The 27,831-nt window shown below is 47.5% G+C and overlaps 1 protein-coding gene across 1 annotated transcript in view; it reads left to right on the top strand.

Annotated features, from left to right (window-relative positions):
- The first annotated feature begins 1,095 nt into the window (after window positions 1-1,095).
- LOC119373827 (uncharacterized) overlaps window positions 1,096-27,831 on the top strand; it is a 29,066-nt gene continuing 2,330 nt past the window's right edge. The window contains exons 1-9 of the mRNA XM_049411032.1: window positions 1,096-1,232; window positions 4,265-4,356; window positions 6,776-6,907; window positions 7,449-7,680; window positions 16,764-16,917; window positions 23,259-23,371; window positions 24,965-25,103; window positions 26,018-26,203; window positions 26,769-26,891. Coding sequence (XP_049266989.1) covers window positions 4,302-4,356; window positions 6,776-6,907; window positions 7,449-7,680; window positions 16,764-16,917; window positions 23,259-23,371; window positions 24,965-25,103; window positions 26,018-26,203; window positions 26,769-26,891 — 1,134 coding nt within the window. The 5' untranslated portion in view covers window positions 1,096-1,232; window positions 4,265-4,301. The remainder of the gene's footprint in view (window positions 1,233-4,264; window positions 4,357-6,775; window positions 6,908-7,448; window positions 7,681-16,763; window positions 16,918-23,258; window positions 23,372-24,964; window positions 25,104-26,017; window positions 26,204-26,768; window positions 26,892-27,831) is intronic.

Genomic DNA, 27,831 nt, shown 5'->3' with positions numbered 1-27,831 from the left:
CCTGTCTAGAGTATACTCGAAATATTTACGTGTTCGCGTGAGTATAGTATGTAGAAAAGGGAACCTACACGCTCTACGCATCCCAAGAATTCCATGTTCACTCGAAGTACAGCATCGTGTGCTGCGTGCTTCCTGTACACGGGTCCCGCATCTTACGCAAAACTTGTGATTGATGATATTTTAGAGATGTGTTTGTAAAACAGCAGGCAGGGTGTCATATTGACGATAATGTTGGCACGACATGATACGACACAAAGGCTCGACCTGGACGCAGTTGTAACGCTCGCATTTTCAAGCGATCCTCGAGGATTCGATGAGGCAGAAAGAAGACGCTACACTTCTCAAGAATTACCGTGCGGATTTAGGCGAAAAAGTGTGAGCACTTCGGTCGAGGAACGACACTGCCTTCAACTTTCTCTCGAGTCGAGGTGAATTATTCAGTGGCGTACATCTTTCTAGAATATTTGGATAAATATTGGGTAAATAATGGTGAATGCTAGGTATGCCACACTGAAAGACAAGGTCCAAGCTTTCCACGACGCTTTTGGGTAGCAATTCAAGAACCTCTCTCTTCCCCGTGGCATCGATAGTGTTTCAGTCTTCAGCAGCCTCGAGAGGCTGCCATGCACAGCTACAACCCTGCCATCGGTAGGCCACAATTAAGTGGGCTCAGAAGATGGAGGACCCCTATCGCGAGTACCATGACCGATCCCAGCTTGCAAACTTTATGCAGTCCAGATGGAAAAACTCACAGAGTTCCTTATGCAACACATAAGACGAATCCAAGGCGAATTCAATCTTCTTTTTCTTCTCAGTTGATTGTAAGCTTTCTGCACCTAACGTGACTTTTGTGCCACTCCCAGGATTGGAGGCATGACAAGCTTTCTGCAGCTCACGTGGTTTTGCACTGCCTCCGTTACCGGCTGACCTTTGACCAAGCGATGACGTGACGTGATGACGTCATATAGGGACATCATCACGTGATAATGTTTTGCGTCAATCGTGTGGACGCCGGCGGCGGTGGTCCATTTGTGCGCGTGATAAGGCATCTGAGGCTTCCGCCTTAATAAATGTCCCTCTTCCTCTCATTCGCAGGAATCCCAATCAGCGGAGTTGGATGTTGGTGAGGGCGAGCAGTCTGCTCACCTCCCTATTCTCGGTCACGTGGCATCGGCATCAGCGCTTTCTGTGTGCGCTGAACAGCCAGCACCAGCGGCGACTAACGCAGACGAGTGAGTACGAATATGGTGATTTGTTTCTTTCTTTTCATTTTTTTATCGCCATTTCCGGCATTTATTTGTTGCCTGTTTCACATAGGACGACAACGCCGTAATTTTGTTTTGAAAGGCGTAGCTGCCAGCGGCAGGGGCTAATGGGTCAGCGACTAACGTTATGTCAATGACCCCCAATAACACGAGCGTACTACCGACATGAAAAATTGCGACGCCAACCATAGACCATAACATGTACAATCTCAACGAAAAAGACTGGCATAAGTGACCGGTTGCCGTAGCGGCAAAGATGCGAGACGTGGCGCTGTTTTTTCGGAGTACACCGATATCGAGAGTGCCAAGTACATTCCATTTTCTAGAGCAGGGGAGGCCGGCGAAAAGCACCCCAACAAACAACTTTTTCGGGGCAACTGCGATAGAGATACGGCTGCTCGCAACTCCAGCGAAATAAGCAAAAAATAGAAAAAAAAAAAGAAACATGTGCATAGCCACGTCTGCCGATAAGAAATGAACAAGCGCTTCTTCAAAATATGGGCTTTCGGATGGGCCAACAGCAAGAATGGTTGATTTCCGCTGGTCCGACGGCCACCCCTGCTTTGGAAACTGGAATGTGCTTGGCAATCTCGCTATTCGCAATGCCCACGAACTATAGGTGGCGCGCCGTGCTTTTCAAGATGGCGCCAGGAGGAGGGTCAACCCGTTTGTTAGCATAGGAACAGATAGGACGTGCGGACGTACGGCCCGTGCCACTTTCACCGGATGAAGTCATGAGCTGCGCTGAAATGGATATGAGACTAAAATACTTTCCCAAACCATGGAAAGTGCTAAGAACTCGCCACCCAATTATTTGCTGCGGTGTGAAATGTTATATTTCAGCTCCGTTACCGTGCATAACGATGCTTTGCGAAATCCTGTGCGTGCTACATAAAACTACATGAACTAGAATTGACGTATGCGCTGAACGGCACTCCGAGGTAGTACGTACCGAACCTACCTGACGGATTTGCGGCAGTAGTAGGCCGCCAGCGAGTAGCGCAATCGCTGCTGCACAGGACACGTTTAATGTGGTGGTGATTTGCAAACATAATACGTCGTCGTCATTACTTGCGCAGTCCGGAACGCGGAGTTACGTCTTCAACGGAACACAAGCATTTAACATCCCATTCAGTAGCTTGTGTCACAGCCATGCTGAGACTCTAGCCTTGTGCAATTCACTTCACTCGCATGTGGCAGGTTCGATCAGCACGATTGAAACATGAATATCGAAAAGAATGCACATGTATGCTTTTCGCAGCGTCGAAGAAGTTAGCCGAGAGGCGTGGACTGTGGCCGTGACTGCACGTTCCATCGCTCTAACCATTTCGCTTCGCTAGTCGAGCTCGAGCGTGTTGGCGGCATGCGGCGCTCAATATCCACAATAATTGTGATACACGCAATGCACAAGAGGAACTATGCTTTTATTTTGATCTCGCTCAAGGATATTATACATTAAATACAATCAAAGTGACTTACGAGTGTGAAAGAACATTAACGCACGAGGGGACGTGAAGTGCAACTCGCTCCTCGTGAGTTAGCAGCTGATGGTTCATCGTCGCTGTCACTCTCGGTGCTTTCAATGTCTTCTACGTCCAGTGAAAAATCCTCGTCGTCAAGATGGTTTCTTTCAACATCACTGCTGAAAGCAATCTGAAGAATTTCTTCCGCCGAACGGCTTCGACCACTCCGCGTCACCACGTTTACAATTAGAGAGACGTCTGGGCGCGGAGAACATTTTGCTATGTTTTGCTCTCACACCGGTCAACAAGCAAATCGCTTGCAGTGTGCTGCCACCTATCAACAAACGTACAAAAACAAGCGGCGCAGCGGTGGCTATGAAACCCAACACACTGGCGAAGGACGGCGTGGAAAGCGTTCGCTCCACGAAAGGCGTGGGAGCAGACGCGTCCTCGAATGATTGAAACGTCGCTCGCACGATTCGTAACAGCGCTTTGCTGACAAAGTATAGAGGCCCTATTTTAATGTATCGCCAACTTGAGATCGCTCAGTTATACAAGAGCACATCGCGAGCCCGCGCGGCCTCCTGCGTACAGTGTTATGGGACTCATGCACTACAACAAACACTGACCAATGCTATAGCAAGTAAAACAGGGTGAGCTTCAACTGAATGTGTCAGACGATAACATTTAACTAACCTACGTGGCTACAGAAAGCCTCGCGAAGCTGATAGTATGTGTACGCTGTGGGCTAGCATTGAAAGCGCGAGAATTGCCACGTATTTTCACAGAAACTTCGCGTCTCGCAAGAACGAATCAGATTTCTCGTGTCACGCAGGGCCCGGTTTGTTCACTGATGCAGGGAACATGCAAAGTCGTACTGTTCCTTTCTTGCCAACGCGTTAACACTGAGGCTAGCACAGCCGAACAAGGGAGCGACTGCGTAGTGCTGCCATTTTGTCGTCTACTAACCCTCCTCGAGAGGACGCTCCTGAATTCCGCTTGGCGGCGCGACAGTCTATGGGCATTGCGAATAGGCGTACTCGTGAGCAACAGCACAGCGTGTCGTAATTTTTCGGCTCCGGCCATAGGCCACTTGTGCTAAACTTTTTGCGCTGAGACTGCACGTCCCGTTAACCTGCTCCTGAGGCAGTGATGCTATCAAATTCCAAATCAACCAATCAAAAATTGATCTATGAATCCAAGTGAGCTTTCTTTATGCAACGTATGAAATACGTAACATTACTTGAAATTGAGTATCTGGCCCAGTACCCAAATTACGTGAAAGCAAACTACCCACGCTTTTCCTAAACGAGACAAGACATAATTCAAATTATCAGGCATATAGTATCGATCAAGAACTGTGATATTCAATTGGAGATATAGAAACGTCTGGTGTTCGTGGTGACCTGATCTCAGTGGCACAACGCTCCAGTTTAACTGGAAAGGTTAACAGATGAGATTAAACAGAATAAAGTGTGCTTCTTAAAGTTCATCTTTAGTATCAGTCAAGCACTCTCCGCTCCGTCATGTTCACAGAGATCCTACTTGGCTCTTGTACTTGCTCGGCAGCTGCATGGTGCTTGGTGTGTTTGCCCTGGGCGTCGTAATGTACGGACTTACTCGGCCAGGTGAGTTTGTGTCCTTTTTTATGCGGATGCTTGTTCGCGCTTATTGGTATAATGGCACTCATAAATACCTTCGCCGATCGCAGGGGCCAAAAGCCCTTCCTACACTCTAGTACCAACAAATATGCGAATTCTTCGTGAATAATAATATTAATATTCCCGCCTGCTCACCGCAATCCAGGAGATCTGTGGGGGCACTGAACATAATGTATGCATTGGCAAAAACAAATTTGTCCCGATCGCAGACTTCATCCATGCGCTACGCAGCAAGAGTCGAATTGCAAACGCGTTAGTAACGTTACTCTATTAGCGGAAAAACATAGCGAGGCAGGCATGGGAGGTCAGCTATAAGCTTTGGGGCTCGACCATGCTCACCCAAAACCCCATCTGCATCCCTAGCCAGCAGTCGGACGTGCTCTGGTCAGGGCCACAGCACGCGGTCATTACCCGTGGTCACTGCTCAGTCCGCCGTGATCCACGCACGGCACCAGCACCACCTCAGGTCCACCAGAAGCCACCGGTGCACTAGCTGCCGCTCCTCTGACAATGGCAACCGGCCTGATTCCCCGCAAGACCGATGGGTCCCGAGTGGGCACGACTACTCGAGATACTGAAACGGCTCGACGCCACGACCATTGCTTTCCTCGAGGCCAGAGCAGTCCCGACCAGCAGGTAGCGGCCGACGGGCCAGCACCACACGCCGGCGCCTGGCGACGACCAGAGGGCGGAGGACGAAAACCGTAACACCTCTGCTGAGTGGGATTCTAGGCCTGCCGAGACTGATATTGCCTATACTGTTGAGGAGGACGTCATGATTGCGAACGGCGCTACTGAGACAGCACCAGAAAACAACGAGGAGTGCGGTGATGACGAGAGCGTGGAGAACGTGATTGAAATATGCGGAAGTGGACGAGGATATCGCTCAGGAAGAGACCGGTGAGTCTCAGAGCTGGGAACAGCAGGCCTGGGAGGAGGTTAAGACGGTGCTAAAAAGTAGGAGGGAGCAGCTGACGGCAACGAGGACAAAGAACACGGGACTGTGCGAGATGAAAGCATCATCGGCGAGATAGCCGCACATGTGGAACGTGACCCGAATGAACACATCGAGGAAAAGGATGGAATTAAGGAGGAGGAGGGGCAGGAGGTGAGGAGAAGGGCGGAGGTGTTGTCAGAAGTGGCCCGACTGAAGGAATTTCACATCAAGGAAAGCAATTGCACTGGAAAGAGTGAAGACACTGATAGCCATCGTTTCAACTTCATACTCCATGAGAACCAGGATTCATCCAGGGCTGCCGCATCCAGACCTGCTAGAAGGCACCGGACGTGGTGCGCGGGCGATCGAAGAGAGCTTGTGGTGTCCAGGCGGCTCGACGATGACGGGTGGTATGATAGAGATCCCGAGAGGCCTCTGAAGCACGAACTACGCACGCCGAGGCGCAACACCGTTGAGAACCAAGGCTCGTCAGCGAGGACAAGTACGACGCCGAAGAAGCCGCCACCAAGTGGAGTGAGCGACGGGATGCTCCGTGTGCACGCGTCGGCAGTGTGTTCCCCGTCGTGGCGAAGGATACTCCCTTGTCAACGGACACGGCATCCATCGCTGCCGAGAGCGGACCACCAAATCCACCCCCGTGTTGTGCTTCCCCTCCCTCCCGCTTTTCGGACGGGTAGGGAATATTGTGGGGGCGCAGGCGCCTGCCAGGGAGATAACAATCAAGAGCGCACTCGGGCTTGGCGTGCTCGCGGTCAGCAGAAAGGTGGGCAGTCAGGGCCCGCGGCGTCGCCAGTAAAGGTGTTCGCTCTTCAGGCTTCGCCTGCACCTTGCCCCCTACCCACAAAGCGTACAAACAAAGCAAAACAGAACTTTTCTGAGCGAGCTCCCAATACGGGTGGGCTTTGCCGAAAAAAAATCTACCGCTTCGAAGACGAAAGCTAGCGAAGCCAGCGACTGTGGTTGCACGTTCTTCGGCAGCGCCTTCACGACGCTTTCGCGCCCATTCGAACATTTGTGCATGTGGCGCACTGTTATTTTCCGCTGTTCTTCCTCCGAACAAACGACACGCGTCCGTACGATGGGAAGTCCTAAGGGCAGCTGCAGTAGTAGCGCGAGCACGCTCTGAACGTTACGAAACAATGGGGCATAACGATTGGTGGAAAGTGCCGCCACCGAGTATCGCGTCACTCGTGAAATAGGCATCGGTAATGACGTTGGGGCTATGTGCGAGCGGCAAGGGGAACCGAAAATTGTTGTTCCACGCGTCATTTCTTTACGGACGCGATTTGCCAAAACCTGGGCTTATACAGCCACAATGTGATACAGTAGGAGCCGGTAAAGCCATCTATATAGCGAATTCTTACGGATTCGTATTGGATGTACTGTGCTATGCGCAACTACCCCTCCATCTCCCATCACTCCTCGCAGACAGGGCACCTTCTAGGCTATGGAAGCCGGCGCTCGTGCCCGCTGCCCAGCCGACGACAGAAGGGGGCCACATCCCGCGCGTGCCAACATTCCAGCCACCACCGGACGAATACGTAACGGTCACGGAAGAAGGTACTCTTACGATATCACGTTTAGTGTGTACACACCCCTCAGCTCTCTACCAAGGCCTCTGAAATGAAGGGGCACTGACACAAAAAGTTTCAGTAGTTGGTTTTTTTCTTCTTGCGTCAAATGAAAAGCCAAGCACTCAAGAGCCTACAAAATGGATTGGTAAAAAAAAGCAAGCAACTAAGTGAAGACGCATATAAAAACCAAAGTAGCAAGGTAGATACACAATCAAAGCTAAGTTACACAGCGACAAATTAGCAAAGAAACATTACATAATGTTACTCACACAGGCAATAATTGTTTAGTTGGTATTTAAACTAGTGCAAAGTAGATGGAAATTTAATGGCATATACGAGACTGTTCCAAATTTTAAGTGCGCAAAAGGAGCAAGCCATTTTCCGTAATTAGTATGACATAAAAGTAACAGTATGTTTTCTTGTACTGCAAGATATGCGTTATAAGGATTAAGAAGGGGATCAAAACTAAAGAAGCTTTTAGAAACTTCGTACTTCAATTCTCCGTGACTGTACACCACTTGACGCAGTCGGGCCTTTGCCGATGAACAAGAGAGTCCCCGTGATGTGCACCGTGAGCAACACGTTCGGCCCCTCCGACATTCTGCCGGCGGACGGCGTGTGCGACGCCATCTTCTACGACTCGCTGTACCGCGACGGCCGCAACACGTTGAACAGGGCCCACGACGCCAGCCTCGAGCGGTTCCTGGACCTTGGCCAAAGCATGCAGCTCACGGGGGTCGGAGTCTCGTTCGACGTGCAGTGAGTGTGCAAACTGCGGGTGGATGCAAGTGCTGCATTTCCCTAAGTATAGCCCCGCTGGATACCATAGTAGATTCGCTGAATATCTCCAAAGCTGGGCCACATTGTGCTACTCTGACACCGAAGGTCTTGCCGATGGGTGTAGGAAAAAACGTCCCCGGAATATACGTCCCCGGAAGATACGTTCCCTGAATAAACGTCCCCGGAAGAAACGTCCCCGCTGGCACTGCTCTCTAGGAAAAAAAGTCCCCAGGAAAAAAATTAACCAAAAACCGAATCCTGTGCGAACTCACTTGACAAAACACTGCATTCTGTATTCGACACTTCGTAAATTTCCGGAACCCCTTGCCGATGCGTCGTAGTTTTAGTTGCATTCAGCATTCAACAGCATCATTCCCCCGTTAAGCACCATCATGTCATGGGTGCCTATTTCTGTGTTATGTGATTGGACCGTATCATTCCTGGGGCTCCGCGTTTTCGGTTTTATCCGAAAAAGTCCTATTTCAGGGGCCAATGTGACCTGGACCAACATCAACTCGCCCAACTTTTTATTATACTGGATTCGTTCTTTATCGAAAGGGCAAGTTCTAAGCGCTCACTGACACATCTTCTAGTTTGACCGATTTAATGTTTACCGCGCTTAGCTGTATTAGGCGACTTAGCTGCATTGTGCTCCGACTCAGCTTCCTACATGCAGAAGCTCCACAAGAACTTGCAACTCTACAACTCCGAATTCAAGGCGCTTCACTTCAAAGATCCGTGCCACCTACTCAGCAACGCTCTGGAAGATGGAATCAGGACGAGCCCGTTTAACGCGGTTCGAGATTTTGTTGTGCACTCCTGCCCTGTCGAAGTCGTCGCGGGAGCTGCGCCATAAGTTTGGTCTTGTGTGCTTGGCCATGGGCAAGTTCTTGAAGTCGCTGAAAACCGTATCTCCGTCGAGGTGGATCTATTTTTATGAAGCTCTAGAATATATTTTGGACTACTGGCGAACCATTTTGTCTCTCTTGGGAAGCCAAGGGAACGAAGGATAAGAAGCTCAAGAGTCTTATTTCATCGCCTCAAGCTGTACACGACTTGCTCGTTAAGATGAGGATTGTGAAGACCATAGGCGTGCGCAGAGGGGGGGCGGCAGCCCCCCCCCTCTAATCACTTGAGATGGGGGGCGCCAAATCTGCCCCGTACATTGACCCTTCTAGTCACCTAAGAAGGGGGGGGGGCGCGAAATCTGCCCCATACATTGACTTAGTAGGGGGAGGGCGCTGCGACGAACCTTTGCCCCCCCCCCCCTAATGGGGAACCCTGCGCACGCCTATGGTGAAGACCAATTCTTGTGCCGTGCTCTCAATCATTTAGGATCTTGAGGCAGAGAGTACCCTGGCACACCAAGTTTATCCCATACTGGGGGTTAGTTTGCACGCACTGATCAGTCAATGGCGTGATCCAACCGAGGCCTTCGCATCAGAGATCACAAGTCTGTTCGACCTCCTTAACGAGAATGACCACTTAACGAGTGTCGCAGACATTCACATACTACGCTGGTGTCGCCGAAAAGGGGAGACAGACATCTGAGAGGAACCTGTGCGATCATCTCCAGTACAGCAAAGAATCGTTTTGGCACTGTGTCCAAATTGTGAATTCAAATGTGAAGCATGAGCTGCCCCGCGCGTTCCAAACCTATGCGCCTATTTTTCAATTAGTGCTTCTTGAAACTGACGACATGAGCCGGCTCCTGGTGTTTATGCGAACTATCAGTGCTCTGAAATATGTAACATTGTTGAACCCCTGTCGCTTTGGAGACTTCACAATGTCCAGTGGCCAGTGCTTTCTCGCTGCGCACTGCGTCTTCTGGCGCTTCCTGTTCCTAGCGCTAACGTTGAAAGGGCATTTCGAAAGCTGAGAGTCGTCAATCGACAGGAGCGCGCTTCGGTCACAGACAGCAACCTAGCAAAGTATGCTTGCGTGTTTTGCAATAAGCTTTGGGCTAAGGTTGTTATAAGCACAAATAAAGGTGTTTTGTGTTAAAGTATTTCGCTTGTGCATATATTTTTTGTACATTCAAACCTTCTAGGAAAAATCAAATGTGCTTCGTGTGTTTTCATGTTTTATTATTCAGACATGAACTGATATGATAAAGCATTTGGGGGGTTTGAGTGTAACGCGAGGCTCCGAATTTCGGAGAATTGTGGATTTACGAGAAATTAACTCCGATAAACGCCGAACATCCGCCAAAAATATCAACTCCGATAAACACCCGCCGATTTTCAAGAAATATAAACACCGAAAACACGGAGCCCTAATCATTCCCCACCACCCTCCAAATAAAAACTCTTAGGCTGTGAGAAAGGGGCGAGTAACAAATGTGTGTATTTGCGACACAACGGTAATCGTCGTCTACCTCGCGTCATCCTTGCTTTATCACCGCTCGAGCGGCACTTCTGTCATAAACGGTATGTGCGTAAGGGTGTGACACTGCATTTTTGACAGGAAGGTGGCGAGAGCCGACTTTTCACGAGAACAAAACGCAAGTTAGCGAGATGGCAATGATTGTTCTGAGAGAAAAACACCCTTTTTACATCCTCCTTTTTTTTAGAGTTTACAGTGGCTCGGCGCAGGCTGCATGGGAATGTTTGGGAAACTTCGCGATAGTTCTAGCCTATTCTGATGAGGTCGCGCGCACGATGCGAGCAGTCGAGTTTATTCTGGAGATAGGCAATTTTCGATCACACATGTGATCGAAAATCACACATGTGAGATGCGGCAATTCACACATGTGAGACGCGGCAATTTTCGATCACACATGTATAAAAGGCAACGTGTGCTGTCGACCATCAGATTAATCGACAATCGCCCACCGTACTCGCAGCTATCGTTGCATTGTGGGTGTTGTGTTATTCGCTTGCACAATGAATGTACTATCGGCATCAAATGAAACGCGAACAGCGGCAAGCATTAGCAATGGTAAAGTGCGCACCTTCCAGTTATCACTGGCGTGAACATGAGCAGTGGAGGCACTGTGTATCGGCAACACTGGTGTAGATATTATTAGATATTATTCTATCTTATTTTTTTTTTCATTTTAAGTATCAACAATATAACGGAAGCGAAAATATCGCACTATAGAGGGATTGCGCAGTGCTGCCAAACCGGATGTGTGCGCCAGTCACTGGTGGTGATGGATGGCGCGCACTATACCATTGCATATGCTTGCCGCTTTTCGCCTTTCCTTTTAACGGCTATAGCACATAATTTCCTGGGCACAAGTCCTCCCAGTTAAGAGTTCCGCATTTAACAGTCCGACTGCCACCCTCCTGTGTCACAACCGCGTGACAATACAATGCCCTCTTGCATGTGACCGTGCTGCGCACCTGCTTGATTTGGCGTTAGCCCTTCGGCATTGCTGGTGACTCTTGCAGTCTACAGACACAAACCTTATCTTGCATGGTACTTAAGTTTCCACCACAAACACAGGGGCTCCTATACACCACGCCATTTATATCACAAAATGAACACTGTTGTGAGCATCAAGTTCAGTTGCACAGCGATTAGTTAACAGTTTCACTACAGCTTCCCTTCAAAAATACGGGGCGCCCCAGACCTCACACGCCGTGATGTTAAATTTAGAACTGGGATGCGGGGAAAAAAAGCCATTGAATCTTTTCCCTGATATCTAATAAAGTAGCAATTAGTAATTTTTGTTCACGATATTCCGGTGTTTAAACGGTAACTAAAGTGAAACAAGCAATCGGCTTAGATTGATAAATTGTACTCTGATAACTCTAATGTCATTAATTTCACAACCATAGGTTTGTCACTAGAAGACAAAATTAACGTCAAAGTTTCATTTTTATATTTCCTGCCGATATCGCCGCACGTGGCTTCACGAATTTCAAAGCGGATTTTTCGTATTTTGGCGATATTGTCTCAAGGAAATATCCTGAAACTTGGTTTCTGAAGTCTGTGCCTCCCTCACAGGACAATATGCTTGGTTTTTACTGAATAGGGACTCCTTGAGACGTAATAGACTCCTTTGATATCTATGGCGTCGCGGCGTTAGGTGCGGGAATTTCAAGGTGGCGACGCCACCCGCATTATATTTCTGCGCGTTTTCTCGTTTAAGGTAAGAACACACTGGCGGCGCGGCCCTTCGTAAACTTCGTAAAGTAACGACACTTTCCTCCTCCGCTCGCGTTCCTCCTCGTTCTCCTCTCCTTCGCACTCTCTTTACGAGCATGGCGCCACCTACCTTGCTCCCGCGTAGCAGACGACGCTTCGCAAAGAGAGCGCGCGCTTGCCAGGCGGCGCGCTTTAAGCATTCGCACTAGCGGTCTAGCTGTTGGTATTCTTTTTTTTATTATTATATGTTGTTTAGGAGATGTTAGGACACGTTTGTAAAGACATGTGTATTGTTGAAGGTTGATGTCCCGCTCTACATGAAGCCTTCTGAGACTTGTACATATTGAACACGTCGTCCTCGCGAGGCGAATTCGCCGCGCATACCAATGACGTACTGAGGATGCCAGTACGCACTAGAGGCAGCCGTTCCGAAGTATCGGTTGGGTAACTATAGTTAACGCCGTTATACGTGCCTGTATTATGTAGCACTGTACACTGCAGTACAAAAGGGGGCGTATTTGAGGCATCTCTTTCCCACAAAACGATATCCAGCATTTGGCTCGCTTGTTTTTTTTTTTCTTTTTCAGCAAATCTCTCCGTGCTATGAGGCGTATTCCTGTCCCGAAACAATAACCATCAATCTCGAGTGTCTTTCCTTGCATTATCGCCGGGCGCGCCGTACTTCCAGGTCACGAATGGCGTGCGTGTTATTAAACAGCACCTTGATAGGAAAGCGGCGAGCGCCGAGTTTTCAAGAAAGGAAGCGCAAACTAGCCAGAGGACGATTGTTGGTGAGGGACAAGAAGACTCCACAAATGGTACGGACAGTTTTTAGAGTTCAAGAAACACATGGGCAATGGGTGTTGGCGGTAATATGCTAGTTAAAGAGTGGCCACTATTATTTATTTAGCGAATGAATGTCAGTGCAAGCAGCGGCTCGGAGCTCCATTGAAAGAAGAATGCGCCAGAAGGCGTACATCATTTCCAGGCGATACATTCAGACAGCGTTGTTTGATTCGTTAAGAGATTAGACGCAACAACCATAGTGCGCAAGTGCGCCTCGTAGACGTACTTGACATACGAACTATACTCGCTGCTCAATGAACGAGCAGGCGAAAGAATAAACTAGCCAGCTGCCACCGTAAACGTTTCCTTCGCGAGAGCTCCACTCGCGGATAATAATATAATCTGGGGTTTTACGTCCCAATACCACGATATGATTATGAGAGACGCCGTAGCGGAGGGCTCGGGAAATTTTGACCATCTGATGTTCTTTAACGAGCATTGACATCTCACGGCACATTGGCCTCAAGCTATTCGCCTCCATCAAAATGTGACCGCCGCGGTCGGTCGCGACCTTCGGGTCAGCAACCGAGCACCATAACCTCTGCTCCACCGCGGCGGAAAGCCACTCGCGGATATAAACCTCCACACGAAATGGCACGTAAACCTTCGCGCTAAATAACACGCGTACGTGAGGTTCCTAAACGATGAAGGCACCCTGCGACTCGGTTGGGCACGCACGCTTTGCCTTCCTACCTTCTATCGCAAGTCTACCGGCGGATCTGTCGAAGCACAAGAGCCAGAGAAAGCTATTTGCTCCAGGAAAAAAAAAACAAAAACAACCGAGCACGCAACAAAAAGAAACAGAGAGTACCACTCCTAATGTGAGTTTTCACACTGCAGCTTTGTTTCTTCAAAAGAACTGCGCCGAATCTCTGAAGTTTCGCAATCACATTTTCGATCGTCAGTCAGCGTGCCATGCTAGGCGCACTAACCAATACCGCAAACTCAAACCAGTAGGCGCATCACGTCAAGCAGAAAACCTAACCATATATTCTTGAAATAAAAGAACACTGAGTACAGACCCCGCAGAAGTAGCAATAAAACGTGTGAGGAATAGCGACGTACTGCACAATTAACTGAGACGTGTCTACGGCGTTATAGCACGCAGCGATTTGCGCGAACCTCAACGAGTACTTACAGTGAGAGGATAGCAACTTACCTGGCATAGTCGCGTCGAAAACGTCGGCCGAAAGTTCTATCTTCCGATTCGGTGTAACCAAGCCTTCCTTCGCTACTTGTTGCGCTTCCCGGACGGTTTTTGCCTTCACGTTATTTGTTTCGGCATCCGAAAGCGCAGCAGAAGCCCATGGCAACCAACCGCGACGTCGGTCTTGTGTGCAAGGTATCTCAGAGCACAACGCACGCGGAATGGAAAGTGCGTATCCATAGACACGTGCGCTGAGAACCAGCAAGCCCGCACTTCGAGAGCAAAGATGGCAGCCGCGAGCGACTGTAAACAAACGAACACTGTGCGCTGTCCCACATGACGGCAGGTGGCCAATGCCGACGCAGCGTCAACCTCTGAGAGGGCAAAGGATGGAGAAAAGAGAGGAGGCGCGCTTTTATGCACGTATGTCGCTACTTTACCAAGTTTCAGGGACTTTAGCGGCCCTTTCCCGCGCGCGCCGCCAGTGTTCGCGCGCACCACTCACAAGAAGTCGCTTTCCTCTCTTTCTCCCGTAAAGCATCAACGCTTCTCTGCCGCCGACCGAATCGCTCCCTCAACTATTTTTGCCGCAGCCACTGGCTGCCTCGCAAGCTAATCACCAATGTGCGCCTGCTTTTCCCCCTCTTTCCCCTCACACGGGTATTGTCTCCTCAACCGCGCCACCTCTCTCCGTCTGTCGTGGAGAAGCCGCGAGCCGGCAGCGAGCCGGCGGGCGCGCGCGCCTCGACTTGTCCACTATTCGCAATGCCCATAGACTGTCGCGCCGCCAAGCGGAATTCAGGAGCGTCCTCTCGAGGAGGGTTAGTAGACGACAAAATGGCAGCACTGCGCAGTCGCTCCCTTGTTCGGCTGTGCTAACCTCAGTGTTAACGCGTTGGCAAGGAAGGAACACTACGACTTTGCATGTTCTCTGAATCAGTGAACAAACCGGGCCCTCACGAGAAATCTGATTCGTTCTTGCGAGGCGCGAAGTTTTCGTGAAAATACGCGGCGACTCGCGCTTTCAATGCTAGCCCACAGCGTACGCATACTATCAGCTTCGCGAGGCTTTCTGTAGCCACGTAGGTTAGTTAAATGTTATCGTCTGACATATTCAGTTGAAGCTCACCCTGTTTTACTTGTATATAGCATTGGTCAGTGTTTCTTGTAGTGCATGAATCCCATAACACTGTACGCGGGAGGTCGCGCCGGCTCGCGATGTGCTCTTGTAAAACTGAGCGATCTCAAGTTGTCGATACATTAAAATATGCCTCTATCCTTTGTCAGCAAAGCGCTGTTACTAATCGTGCGAGCGACGTTTCAATCATTCGAGGACGCGTCTGCTCCACGCCTTTCGTGGAGCGAACGCTTTCCACGCCGTCCTTCGCCAGCGTGTTGATTTCATAGCCAGCGCTGCGCCGTTTGTTTTTGTACGTTTGTTGATAGGTGGCAGCACACTGCAAGCGATTTGCTCGTTGACCGATCTGAGAGCGAAATGTTGTCAGTGCCCAGACGTCTCTGTAATTGTAAAGCGGAGTAATCGAAGTTGTTCGGCGGAGGAAATTCTTCAGATTGCTTTCAGCAGTGATGTTGAAAGAAACCATCTTGACGACGAGGATTTTTCACTGGACGTAGAAGACTGTGAAGGCACCGAGGGTGACAGCGACGGTGAACGATCAGCTGCTAACTCACGAGGAGCGAGTTGCACTTCACGTCCCCTCGTGCGTTAATGTTCTTTCACGCTCGTAAGTCACTTTGATTGTATTTAATGTATAATATCCTTGAGCGAGATCAAAATAAAAGCATAGTTCCTCTTGTGCATTGCATGTATCAATTATTGTGGATATCACGGAGCGCCGCATGCCGCCAACACGCTCGAGCTCGACCAGAGAAGCGAAATGGTTAGAGCGTTGGAACGTGCAGTCACAGCCACAATCCACGCCTCTCGGCTAACTTCTTCGACGTTGCGAAAAGGATATGTGCGCATTCTTTTCGATATTCGTATTTCGATCGTGCTGATCGAGCCTACAACATGCGAGTGAAGTGAATTGCACACGGTTAGAGTCTCAGCATGGCTCTGACACCAGCGCTACTGAATGGGAAGTTAAATGCTTGTGTCCCGTTGAAGACGTAACTCCGCGTTCCCGACTGCACAAGTAATGACGACGGCGTATTATGTTTGCAAATCATCACCACGTTAAACGTGCGGTCCCGTGCAGCAGCGATGACGCTACTCGCTGGCGGCCTACTACTGCGGCAAATCCGTAAGGCAGACTCGGTAAAACGTATCTATAAACGTTGGCTCGGTACGTACTACCTCGGAGTGCCGTTCTGCTCATACGTAAATTTTAGTTCATGCAGTTTTATGTGGCACGCACAGGATTTCGCAAAGCATCGTTATGCACGGTAAGGGAGCTGAAATATAACCTTTCACACCACAGCAAATAATTAGGTGGTGAGTACTGAGCACTTTTAATGGTTTGGGAAAGTAGTTTAGTCTCATATCCAATTCAGCACGGCTCTTGACTTCATCCGGTGAAAGCGGCACGGGCCGTACGTCCGCACGTACTATGTTCCTATGCGAACAAACGGGTTGACCCTCCTCCTGGCGCCATCTTGAAAAGCACGGCGCGCCACCTATAGTTCGTGGGCATTGCGAATTGCCTCGGTTAGCCGCGGTACTCTCGCGGCGCCGGCAATGTGGACAGCGTGCCGCTGCTTGCCGAGCGGGGACGCCGACGGGCAGGACGCCGCCACGGCATGCTTTCTGCCAGTGTGCACGTACCTTTACCAAGCGTCTTCTCGCGGCATGCGTGATGATTTTGGAAGTGTGAAAGAATAACTGAATAATACGAGAAAAAAATTCTTTCCGTTACCAACAGAGAACTAACAATTTTGGCAATTCGATAATTACTGTGTTAATTCAGACCCGTGAGCTTGACCTGCAATATTCTCTGGTGTGTTTCTTAATCAGCATGGACGTTCGCAAAGTTGACGTGACGTCAGCCAACGTCACATCCGGCATCCTGAAGCTGTGGAACCGCGGAGTGAGCCACTTTGGCGCACTTCGGGTGTATACGACAGCAAGCGTGGAGGATGAAGTCATCGCATTTCTGTCGTTCCTCCAGGTATGACTCATTGTTTTACTGTTTAACGTTCTAACGCTACTCGCGCTGTAAGAGACGCGGTAGTGGAGGCCTCCAGATAACTTAGACCATCTCGTGTTCTTTAACATGCACCGACATCGCACAGTTCACATGCTTATAGCATTGCAATACAACAAACAGCGCTGCAAGGTTTAAAAGAAAATATTCAAAGCCAGTTTCTTAAAGAAAGATGGCTGAACGCGAACCTCTGTCCCACGCAAAGTGAATCAGTCCAAAATCAATGACCACGCAAAAAACCCAAGAAATGTTGCGCGACCCGATGCGATGCATATATGATTTGATTGCTTGTTTAGGATTTCTTTCCTAAACATTGAAGTTGGCTGAAGACAAATTTCAATAAGTTGCATAGGCTTCATTTTAGATTATGTAGCCGTTGATTACACGCACACGCTCACACTTTCACGGACTATTCTACGCTAGCACAGTATTGCCTCGCGATCGCTGTGGTAGACGATCAGAAGCTCTGGTATCGTAACCTGACACAAACTGCTTGCAAACGTGAGATCAATGCAGGTACGCTGTTGCGTCTCAAGTTTCAACGAGTAGCGATCTAGCATGAACTAGCATGACTAGAGACCTATCGTAATTGAAATATGGGCACTATCGCGCTCGAGCTTACGTCGGCGTACGCCAGCCTTTTCTTCCGCCGAGCGCTGCACCCGCGACCTACCCATGGTGACGCCCGGGAATGCATTGCGTGACACGCGTGATGCAATACAGATGTATACCGCTTGTCTGGGTAGTGTGGCGTAGCAGTTACCATTGTTCATATCGATACAACTGCGAATGTAAATTGTAGTGTTCTACGATGCGTATGTTGTGCCCCATTGTTCTGTGGTATGCGCAGACACGCGAAGAGTTCCATTATGTAAGTTGGCTTTCCTGTACAACGCTTTCAGCGCCCACGGACGAATCAGTGACACACGCAAAGCTTAGCTTTATAAGATGCAAGACAAGCTCATCAACTACGAAGCGCATCTTGCAACTGATTTATTGAAAACAAAAAACACAAAAGGAGGGGTCGCCATTGTGTGCAACCATTGAGTCCTCGTCCATCGGTGTGTCCTTGTCCTTTTATGTGCTACGAAAGTTGATGTCAAATATCCATTTCATATCCATTACAAACACGCCCCAGCATATTGCTCTTTCAGCGCATTAGTTACGGCATCGTCATCCCCGTCATCGTTGTACTAATGTCCATTGCAAAACGAAGGCTTCCCTGAATGATATCTGATTTGCCCTTTACTGCGCGAACCGATTTCATTGCGTTCCGCAAGGGCTGGACTCTCCGGGGCAGGGCCTTATTGTAAGCGTCATATGTGAAGATGTGAGAACTATTAAGGTGAAAGCCTTAGACGCCTCATCAAACGTGAAAACTGACCGTCGGCGTCCTGCGGCGTCGGGGGCAACATGACTGACGCAAGGTGTCACCATGTGATGATGTCACCATGTTACGTCATCAGGACGTCAATCGCAAAATCTGTGCTGTCATTACGACGTCATCATGATGTCTCTGTGGCGTAACGTCACACATTTGACGTCATCACAGAACATCTTAGCTCGGTCAAAGGTGGGCCGATCACGGAGGCAGTGTAAAACCACGATAGGTGCTGAAAGCATTCGGATGGTGGCGGCGCAAAATCAATGCACCGACTGAGAAGGAAAAGATGATGGCTTTCGCCTTCTAGTCGTCTTAGATGAATGCATAAGGGAACATGTGATTTTCCGTTATTTATTATTATTATTATTATTATTATTATTATTATTATTATTATTATTATTATTTGTTTATTATTACTAATTTTATTCCCCAGTATACACCTAAAGAACGTAAATATCCCCACTGGTTCTCATCTGAACTTATCAGTGCACTGAAGCATAAAGATCACGCACACAGGAAATCTAAAGGTTCTCCATCCAGCGAGTGGGAGGAAGACTTCGGCTTTTTTCGAACTATCTCTAAACGCCTATATAAACGGGATCATAGTTCGTACATTGAGTTCTTAGAAAAAAGCGCCTCTGACAGGCCGGCTGAGTTTTGGAAGTATGTACGTAAACGGTCTAGCAAAAGCGGAGAGTCATTCAGACTACTGGACTCAAGTGGGGTAGAAGTGCATGCCGTCGCTGACTGTTTTGTGACGCATTTCTCATCCGTTTATAAGGCCTCAGACTCTAGCACTGATATCAGTCAACAGCCCAAGGCAGTTAGCTCATCCAGTGCTTTGTCGCTGGATGAAAATCTTATCAGCGAATGCATTAAGCGCTTAAAACCATCCTTATCATGTGGCCCAGATGGCATCCCCTCCGCCATACTAAAAACTTATGGTATTATATTTGTCCCAGTACTGACTACAATATTTAATAACTGCCTGGACATTTCCACATTTCCTAGCATGTGGAAAACTGCTCGTGTTTTCCCAGTATTTAAGTCGCGGGCTCTAAAACAGATGTTTTTAATTATCGCCCGATTTCCCTACTATGTGCCACATCAAATATCTTCGAACTGGCTCTTCACAAAATATTGTCTTTTAGTGTGAAAAACTCATTGATTCCAAATCAACATGGTTTTCTTGCTGGCCGCTCAACTACCACAAATCTTGCTAATTTTATGACGCAGATCTCCACACCTATTTCTCAGAGAGGACAGGTTGACCTAATGTACTGTGACCTGAGCAAGGCTTTTGACGTAGTCAGCCACTCACTGATTATGGTTAAACTTGCACACTTTGATGTTGACTTGTCGATTGTGAATCTCTTGCACAGCTATCTGCTCAATAGATCTTGTTATGTTGCCGTAAATGGCCAAACCTCTTCTTTGTATAATGTGACTAGTGGGGTCCCTCAGGGGTCGGTATTAGGCCCACTCCTAATTTTAATTTACGTTAATGATGTTTCTTCTGCCATTCGTAATTCTTCTTTCCTCTTGTATGCCGATGACATCAGGATATTTAAGGAAATTCATTCACTTAACGACTGTCGCTTGCTGCAGTCAGATTTGTGTTCTTTTTCCGAATGGTGCAAGGGCAATAACCTTTCTCTGAATACCTCAAAGACAAAATTCATGTCTATCACTCGCAAAACATCTAGCGTGTCATTTCAATACTCTGTCAATTCTGTGTCGTTATGCAAGGTTTATGAAATCAGCGATCTTGGTGTTGTTGTTGACAGTGCGTTAAACTTTTCTTCTCACGTTAAGTGTGCTGCTATGCGGGGCCTTCGTTCTCTCGGATGTGTTTGTAGAATATCTCGAGAATTCAGGTCTCCCAGGGCCCTACACAAATTGTACATGGAAATATGTGTTCCACAACTTGAGTATGTGTCCGTGATATGGAATGGCATTGCTCAATTCAGCGGTAACACCATTGAACGAGTCCAGAAAACATTCCTCAGCATATATAACCATCGCTTTGCTAAAAATGACTCTGGATCTCATTCAAATACTGCTGAATCATTATCACTGCTATCTAGTGATGCAGAACTATCGATGGTACTATCGATACTATCGATAGCTGAGTCACTATCGAACTACCGATGGTAAAAAATACTATCGATAGCGCTATCGATAGTAAAAAATTCGATGGTACTATCGATAGTATAAAATCAACAGCACGAACTCATTGCAGAATAAACTTGGTTACCCGCGCGCGTGATACATAGTGGAGCCTGAGGAGCAGGATGAAGGGCAAGAAAGTTTACAAACTTGTGTTCTTTACCCTAGTTCTTTGCTTGCACATGATCACAAAGTCAAACTGTTCATCTGTAGCGGAAAGGAAGTCGTTACATGTGGTGGAACAGCGCGGCTTCAAACTTACATTGCATTTTGTGATTTCAAAATTAAAAAAAAATATCAAGAATTAGGTTTTAATTTGTAAGGATTAAGTGGTTGCTTTTGGATGTGAATTTATTGATCGACATATGCCGCCATTTTCAATACGGAAATAATTTATCTCTTTCGCCAAAACATACTCCTAAATTAATCGAAGCTGATTGTAGGCTATCGAAAATATTTTGGCAATATGGCCAGCCAGCCACAGCATCATCATTCACACCACTATTGATAGTATTGTCACGTGGTTGTGACGGTGAAGAATGCTGCAGCAAGAGTGGGAAATACGGAGCTCTTTATTTGGGCGAACTCGTGCCCAGAAAATCAAAACTCAATACACAAGCGATACATGCTGCGCACTCATAGCGGCGAGAACAGTCGTCAGCCGTCGAGTAATCTGATCATCGGTGGAACACGTCGTCTTTTATACGTCAGTCATCGAACTTTCCAGCATTATCGCTGGTACTCGCGTAAGCTCTCGCATAAACTTGACTATTCGCGTCCGGCGCGTGATCTTAACAGAATGATCTCAAACAATCGTGAAGCTTCTCAAATATTACGGCGCGGTATGCGTCAAACGTTGCCAACAGTCTTTCTGGGTGAAACCCGAATACATCAAACAAAGCAAGAAAAACGCGTGGCAGCAATATCGCTAGTAATATTACCGATGGTACTACTGATTGCACTATCGATAGTTTGTCGATAGTAGTACTATCGATAGTTTGTCTACACAATCGATAGTTTGAAAAAAAAAACTATCGATGCTATCGGTAGTAAATTTACCGATAGTTCTGCATCACTACTGCCATCACTTCACTGCCGACGAAATCGTTCTGATCTCTTATTTCTTTACAAGCTAGTCCACGGTATCATATCCTGCCCTGTACTTCTCAATTGGGTTAATTTTCGAATTCCGCGTAAGTTAACCAGAGAGAACAGACCGTTTCACGTACCCGCCTGCTTCTTCCAACACTCTACCGTTCACAGAATACAAAGTCTCTATAATGTTAATTTTCTTGATCTTGACGTTTTTCATAGCCCACTATCATTGTTTTTATCCGAGCTTTGCACTGTTTTAACATAGTATGGCACAATGTACAAAGTCTTCCCTTCTCCGTCTTTCCGCATAGTTGTATATATGCAATCTAATTTTCTATTCCCCTTCAATATTTCTCATGTTGTCTTATTTTACTCCTCCCCTTTTGTGTTCATTTCTCTTTGTCTACGTGTTCTTGCTCTTTTTATTTCTGATGACTGTCTGTATTGTATTGTTTATTTTTATTGTTTTTTTTGCGTGTGCCTGCACAAAGACCTCATGGTTGTTCCTGGGCACGTTAAAAAAACACGGTTGATCCCTCCGTCATAGGAATCGGAATAACACGAAAGTAAAGCGTCCCCTTACAGAAGTAACTGAATGCTTACTGTACATTGATATAAGAGAGTTTGCACAATGTATATTGATGTCTGGCAGCTAATGGCGCCGTTTAACGTGTATGCACCCACTTTGATGATTGGTGGTACATCTCCATCCCGACGACTAACGTCCATGTTAAATGATTAAACAAACCCTTGTGGTAGCTGTAGTAGTTAACGGTGAAAGCGTAATCAGAGAACGAGGTGTGATAGCCAGAAGAGCGTCGCATATTGGACGCAGAACTTGGTCGCCATCCTGCGGCATGTTAAAATGTGATTGAACACCACGGCCGGACTAGAGGGAAATGCAAAGCGCGTCGTGCCGCCCGGTAGAGTGTACTAGAATATTCTAGTACACTCTAGCCCCGGTAGCCCGGCCGCGATTTTTCTCGGGGCGAACGCGTGAGCACGGAACGCGGTGTTACAGCCAGGTGAGGCAGGCGCGCGTCGCAGAGCTATTTTTGGTTTGTATTAGCGTGATGCTGAGCGAGGCCGACGCTTTTACGACGCTTGGGCAAAGGTCGCCACCTCGTGGTGTGTTAAGGCATTGACAAAATTCAACTTCTATTGAAAACGCGCCGAATGGGACGGACGCGTAAACGCGTTGCAGGTGGTCGCGGAGGCCACAGCAATGACGAATTGCTTTACCTTACCACTCCCAGAGGTCAACACCACCCAGCCGACCGGGAGAATGGTAGATATAAAAGGCGCGTTCGTAAAGCCTCCGGAGTATGTGACCGTGGCGCAGTGGATAGCGTGCCCGGCATCTGTTGTTGCGGACCGAGCGGTCGTGGGTTCGATGCCCATTGACGGTGCCTTTTTTTCTTTGACATCTGATTGTGTATATTTTTTGACGTCATTTCCGTGACGGAAATACGTCACTGAATTCTTGGTGGACCCCGGCATAAAACACTTTCGTGTTAAAAATGATTTATTGATTATTATTATTATTATTGTTATTATTATTATTATTATTATTATTATTATTATTATTATTATTATTATTATTTCCATCAAGTGACGAGCCCGTAAATGACGATAATCGATGAACATTGTACCGCAGGCGGTGGAGAATAAGATCCTAGGACGAATGAACACTAGCCGTCCATATTACACAGTCGTTGGTGTGAGCTATCATCGAGAGGCCTCTTACGAGAACGTCATACGACATATGAAGTGAGTTTTACATTTTGATTGTTTTGCCTTACTGCTGCACACCCAGTTTCTCTTGTTCTTTGATACATATTGTAGTCGGGCAGCGCCAAAGGAAGCGTGACCTACTACGGGAAATCTTTTTAAAAGTATTTCTAGGAGTAGGCAGAGTCTGGCTGCCAACCGGAATTGTCTATTAAACACGCGTACACCGCAAAGGGAGAGAGAGAGAGCGAAAGTTTCTGCTCATTTGAGTCGCTTTGTACACAGTTGTGTACACACGTTATTTTTTCTAGTTGTGTCAACTAGTGGCTAAGAAAGGGCAAGATACACTGAGCTATGAATAAATTGAACCTTCCCGCGTTATAAATGTGGCTTCATTTAACGTCATTTTGCTGCGTACTGCTGCATATGAGTACTTTGGTCAAGGCACTGTCATGTTTGACGAGTCGTTCAACGTGCCGCCATCTGAGAGTCACTACAAAAGTATAATGAACATACACATAATAAATGAACATAGCTTAAACGAAGTTGCACTATATTTCTAGCCCTAAATTTGATTCTACTTGTGCAAAAACGGGACATGAATGACATCACGGTAAAGAGACAACTAATAACAAATTAATTAGGATGAATTACTATGAAACACATACGTCAACGTATTCGACATTGTTTTTTGTAGGAATGGAACGTCGAGTGCCTTGAAATATAGTGTAAATCTGGCCCATTTACACACAGTTCTTTATATGCAGCGTCCGAATGGGGTGCACGTTAGATAACGTTTTCAGCATTCGATCATATATTGCTGCACAAAGGAGAGAAAAATACGTTCAACGTACAATGCAGAAATGCAGTTTTGTTACAAGGTCTTGAATTTTGACGAATATTTTCCCGAAATTAAGAGCTGAAGAAAATTTAAATCGCCGAATAATACAAGCTTGCGATTCTGCAGGAAAATCTAATCTGTAAATTTTGTGAGCTGTGTCTGTTCTTGCAAAGCGCTCCTTCCAAGATACCGATGAATTACGATAAAAACATGTATTTTATAAAATTTGTAGTCGTCCCCATAGCAATAGGCGTGCTTATAGGGATTGGGGCGCCCCTACTAATCCTCGTCTTTACGCTACGTTCTGATCGTTAGGGCATCAGTGGGAGAGGGTGTGGAAGAGAAAGGGGGGCGTGGCGGTTGAACTTGCCCCCCCCCCCCCCCCCAATGGGAAATCCTCCGCACGCCGATAGTTGTACCACTCACACCGCAGTGACATCATTTTAATGATTGTTGTGCACGCTATTGCCAACTTTGTACCACTGAGTTTTTGTTGCTTTGAATAAACTTTCCTAAGAAACTAACGACCTACGTAATTGATTTTAACTAGATTTTACTACTAGAATCATAGTAGATTTTAACCTACTTCTATAAGATGCGACTAACATCGGGAACATCACGGGATACAACTGTTGCTCTTTTCGATGTTTTGAGGCGGCACGCACCTGAGATTGGGCATCGTATTAAATTTAACGAGCATCTACAAGCGTCACCTGTTAATCCTAATGCTAAACACTGCAGCAAGCAATGCGAGCTGAGCGTCCCCCTTTCCTACTTCGAAACTCCCGCAGGTACGTCTACAAGCCGTTCCTATACGTCATCGTTATTCACGTTCCTTACGCGGATTGGGAACTCCAGGGATGTCTCATTCTACCTCCGACGCTACTAGAGACTCCTGTCGGCGCCACCCAATTCAATCAGTCAAATGTGGTGAGTGTACCCGCCCTTGTATTTTAAGCGGATAAGGTGTCGCGCTGCGAAGTTCGATGACACCGGTTCGATTCCCGGCTACTTCTGTTGCATCTAGATGGGTTAATGGGGAAAAAGCGAAAAAAAAAATACACATGTGCTCATACGCTTTCAAAAGAAAGGGCGTACTTGGGGCATCTTCTTGCCACACATAATCGGCAGTCAACGTTTCGTGGTGGTTTCACATGTGCATCGTTTTGAAGCGATAGCGTTAAAAAGCTCGTTTCGCACAAATTCCGGTGCGGGCGTCGGTGTCGGCGGCGGTGTCGTTGGTTGTGAGCGAAAAAGCAGAGATTTTCGTGAGCAATATTCGAGATAGAGGCAATTAGATAAATAAGAACAAATATTCAGTCCGAGTCACAACTGAACCCAGGCATTCCGCGTGGCAAGCAGGTGTTCTACCACAGATCCACGCCATGGCTTGAAACTGCTTCGGAAAAAAAGAAGAAAAAAACACTAAAAGAATTTTGTGTAGTGGGAGGAGTCTCCTTAACGCATGTAATATTGCGTGACAGTACAGTAGCATCGTACCAGGCGTCAAAACATTTGAATTGCGCAACGAGTGGGTGGTTTAAAGCTGCTTACCCATTACAAAGTGCGCAGCTGCGTTGGTGCGTGTGAGATCTGACGTACGCGTAGTGGGTGCTTGGCCAATTTGCATAAAGAATTATGGCGTAGTGGGCACTTCGTAACTCTACTTGCACTAGGTATTCTAGGATAGTTTAAAACGGTCAATGTTACGAGCACAAACGTTCCTTTGCTTGTGACACGGTTGAAGGCGATGCGCACGGGCGCCGATTACGCTATCGCGTTCCGCTCTTCGAAGGCCAAGCTCAAGCACCCTCCATGTTTTCAAATGCGTGGAAACGTTTCAGATGGAGGCGATGCGTTACATCCAGCGCGTGCACAGCCACGACGTGCACGTTCCCATGGCCATATCGTTCACTCTTCGAGCCCGCTTCTACAAGCCTGCAGATCTCTCCGGCAATGGTCTCGCCTTCTACAAGCCGTTTCGAAAGTGTCAGGATCACGGCGGCGACAGAGACGTGTCGCCCGCATCCGTACGTTCGTGTTCGACGTAGCTCCGAGTTTTCCGTGCTAATATTAGACTGCATACAGACCACATAAACCATTTTTTAGGGTGCAGCTAGCCATCCTTGGCAGGGATTACCGATCAGGTCAACAAACGAGCACGACTGCATGCGGCTTATTCTTATCGCATGGTAGTCTCCAGTGTTCACTCGTCAAAAGGGGTCACTTGAGCACACCCAAGCTCATCGCGCCGGGCTCGAGGGTATTTGTGTTTGCTATAAATGCTTGTTCGAGAGTAAAATAATCTGAGGCTGAATTCACAAAACTCCTCTTTCTTAACTGCGTTTTCTTATTTGTGAGCCGGGCTCACTAATGCCCCGCATCGTGATTAGCTGAACTATTGTCTTACGAAAGTTTTTAGCGGAAGACGTTTTTGTGGATATGGACGATGGCCTGTATTTACGAAGCGAGTTAATAAAGCCCCAGTTTTCTTCCAAAAGACTATCATTCCTATCGATAGCTTAGCTATCTAACATGAATTTAATCTCTAAACATCACCTTCAACTCACGTCTCGCGTTCTCTTTCTGACGCAGGTTTGCAAGGATCGGTACGTTTCAAACTTCAATTATTTCGGTGACAGAGAGTCTGCCTTTACCTTCGACGCCCAACGAGAACGGACAGTCACGTACGACACCCAGATAACAATAAAAACAAAGGTGACTTTCTTTGCCATACAATGAGCATTGTCTCACAAGCGCATTACCCTTAAGTAGCGCCGTGTTGTGTCAAATGTGCCTTCCTTTTGTCCTTGCCCTTAACCTGCGCTACCATCAATTACCTTAAAGGTGTCATGAACCACGCATTGAACTTAATGAGAAAACACATCCTGCGGATGGTATACACTGCTGTGAACAGCTCAGCCCAAATGTTGCAGTCGCGCGCGGCAAGGAATGTTCTGAAGCGGAGCGCGATGTTGCCATTTTCTCAGGTGCCGCCTTCTCACACAGAGGCATATGTTCAATGTCTTCGGAGCTGCTGGTGCTTGCTGTTTGACGCCGTACATATAGCATGGTATTGGCCGATAGCGGGACATAAATCAGGAGTGGAGTTAGGATCACAGGCGCTTCTTGACGCGGTCACGTACCGGCGCCAGGCTCCATATTGTGCTAACTTTACATAGAAGCCACACTAGCGCGCACATGAATCGCAAAGCGAGAAAGTGATGGAGCTTCATCGGGCACGCTTCTGGTCACGATGCGCGCTGATGTAACGTCTTTCCTCCGTGCCTTACCTTCCTTCGTAGCTCCGAGTGCGCTTAGTCGGCACGATGGCACAGAGAAAACACCTAAAGCGAGCGATGCATCCCTGCAACCAGGGTTACAACGTTTGGCTACTTTTCGCCAATTTGGCTACTTTTTGATGCCGGCGGCGGCAGAACAAAATATCTTGGTTACTTGGCTACTTTTCTGATTAGTTTCTTACTGCCTGAATTTGAACCAGATCATCAATATCTCGTGACATTCGAATATGCGGTGTCAAAATACGGTGACCAAGGTGTGTTTCCTGCAACTAAAATAGAATTTGGCGCTGGCATTACACAAAAGGAAAATACTTTTGCATGCGTGGCTGGGACTGGAGGAAAAACTGCTGCATGGC

Source organism: Rhipicephalus sanguineus, chromosome 11 (assembly GCF_013339695.2).
Source record: "Rhipicephalus sanguineus isolate Rsan-2018 chromosome 11, BIME_Rsan_1.4, whole genome shotgun sequence".
NCBI lineage: Eukaryota > Metazoa > Arthropoda > Arachnida > Ixodida > Ixodidae > Rhipicephalus > Rhipicephalus sanguineus.
Note: the sequence above shows the minus strand (reverse complement) of the source record. Positions and strands in the feature narration are given on the sequence as shown.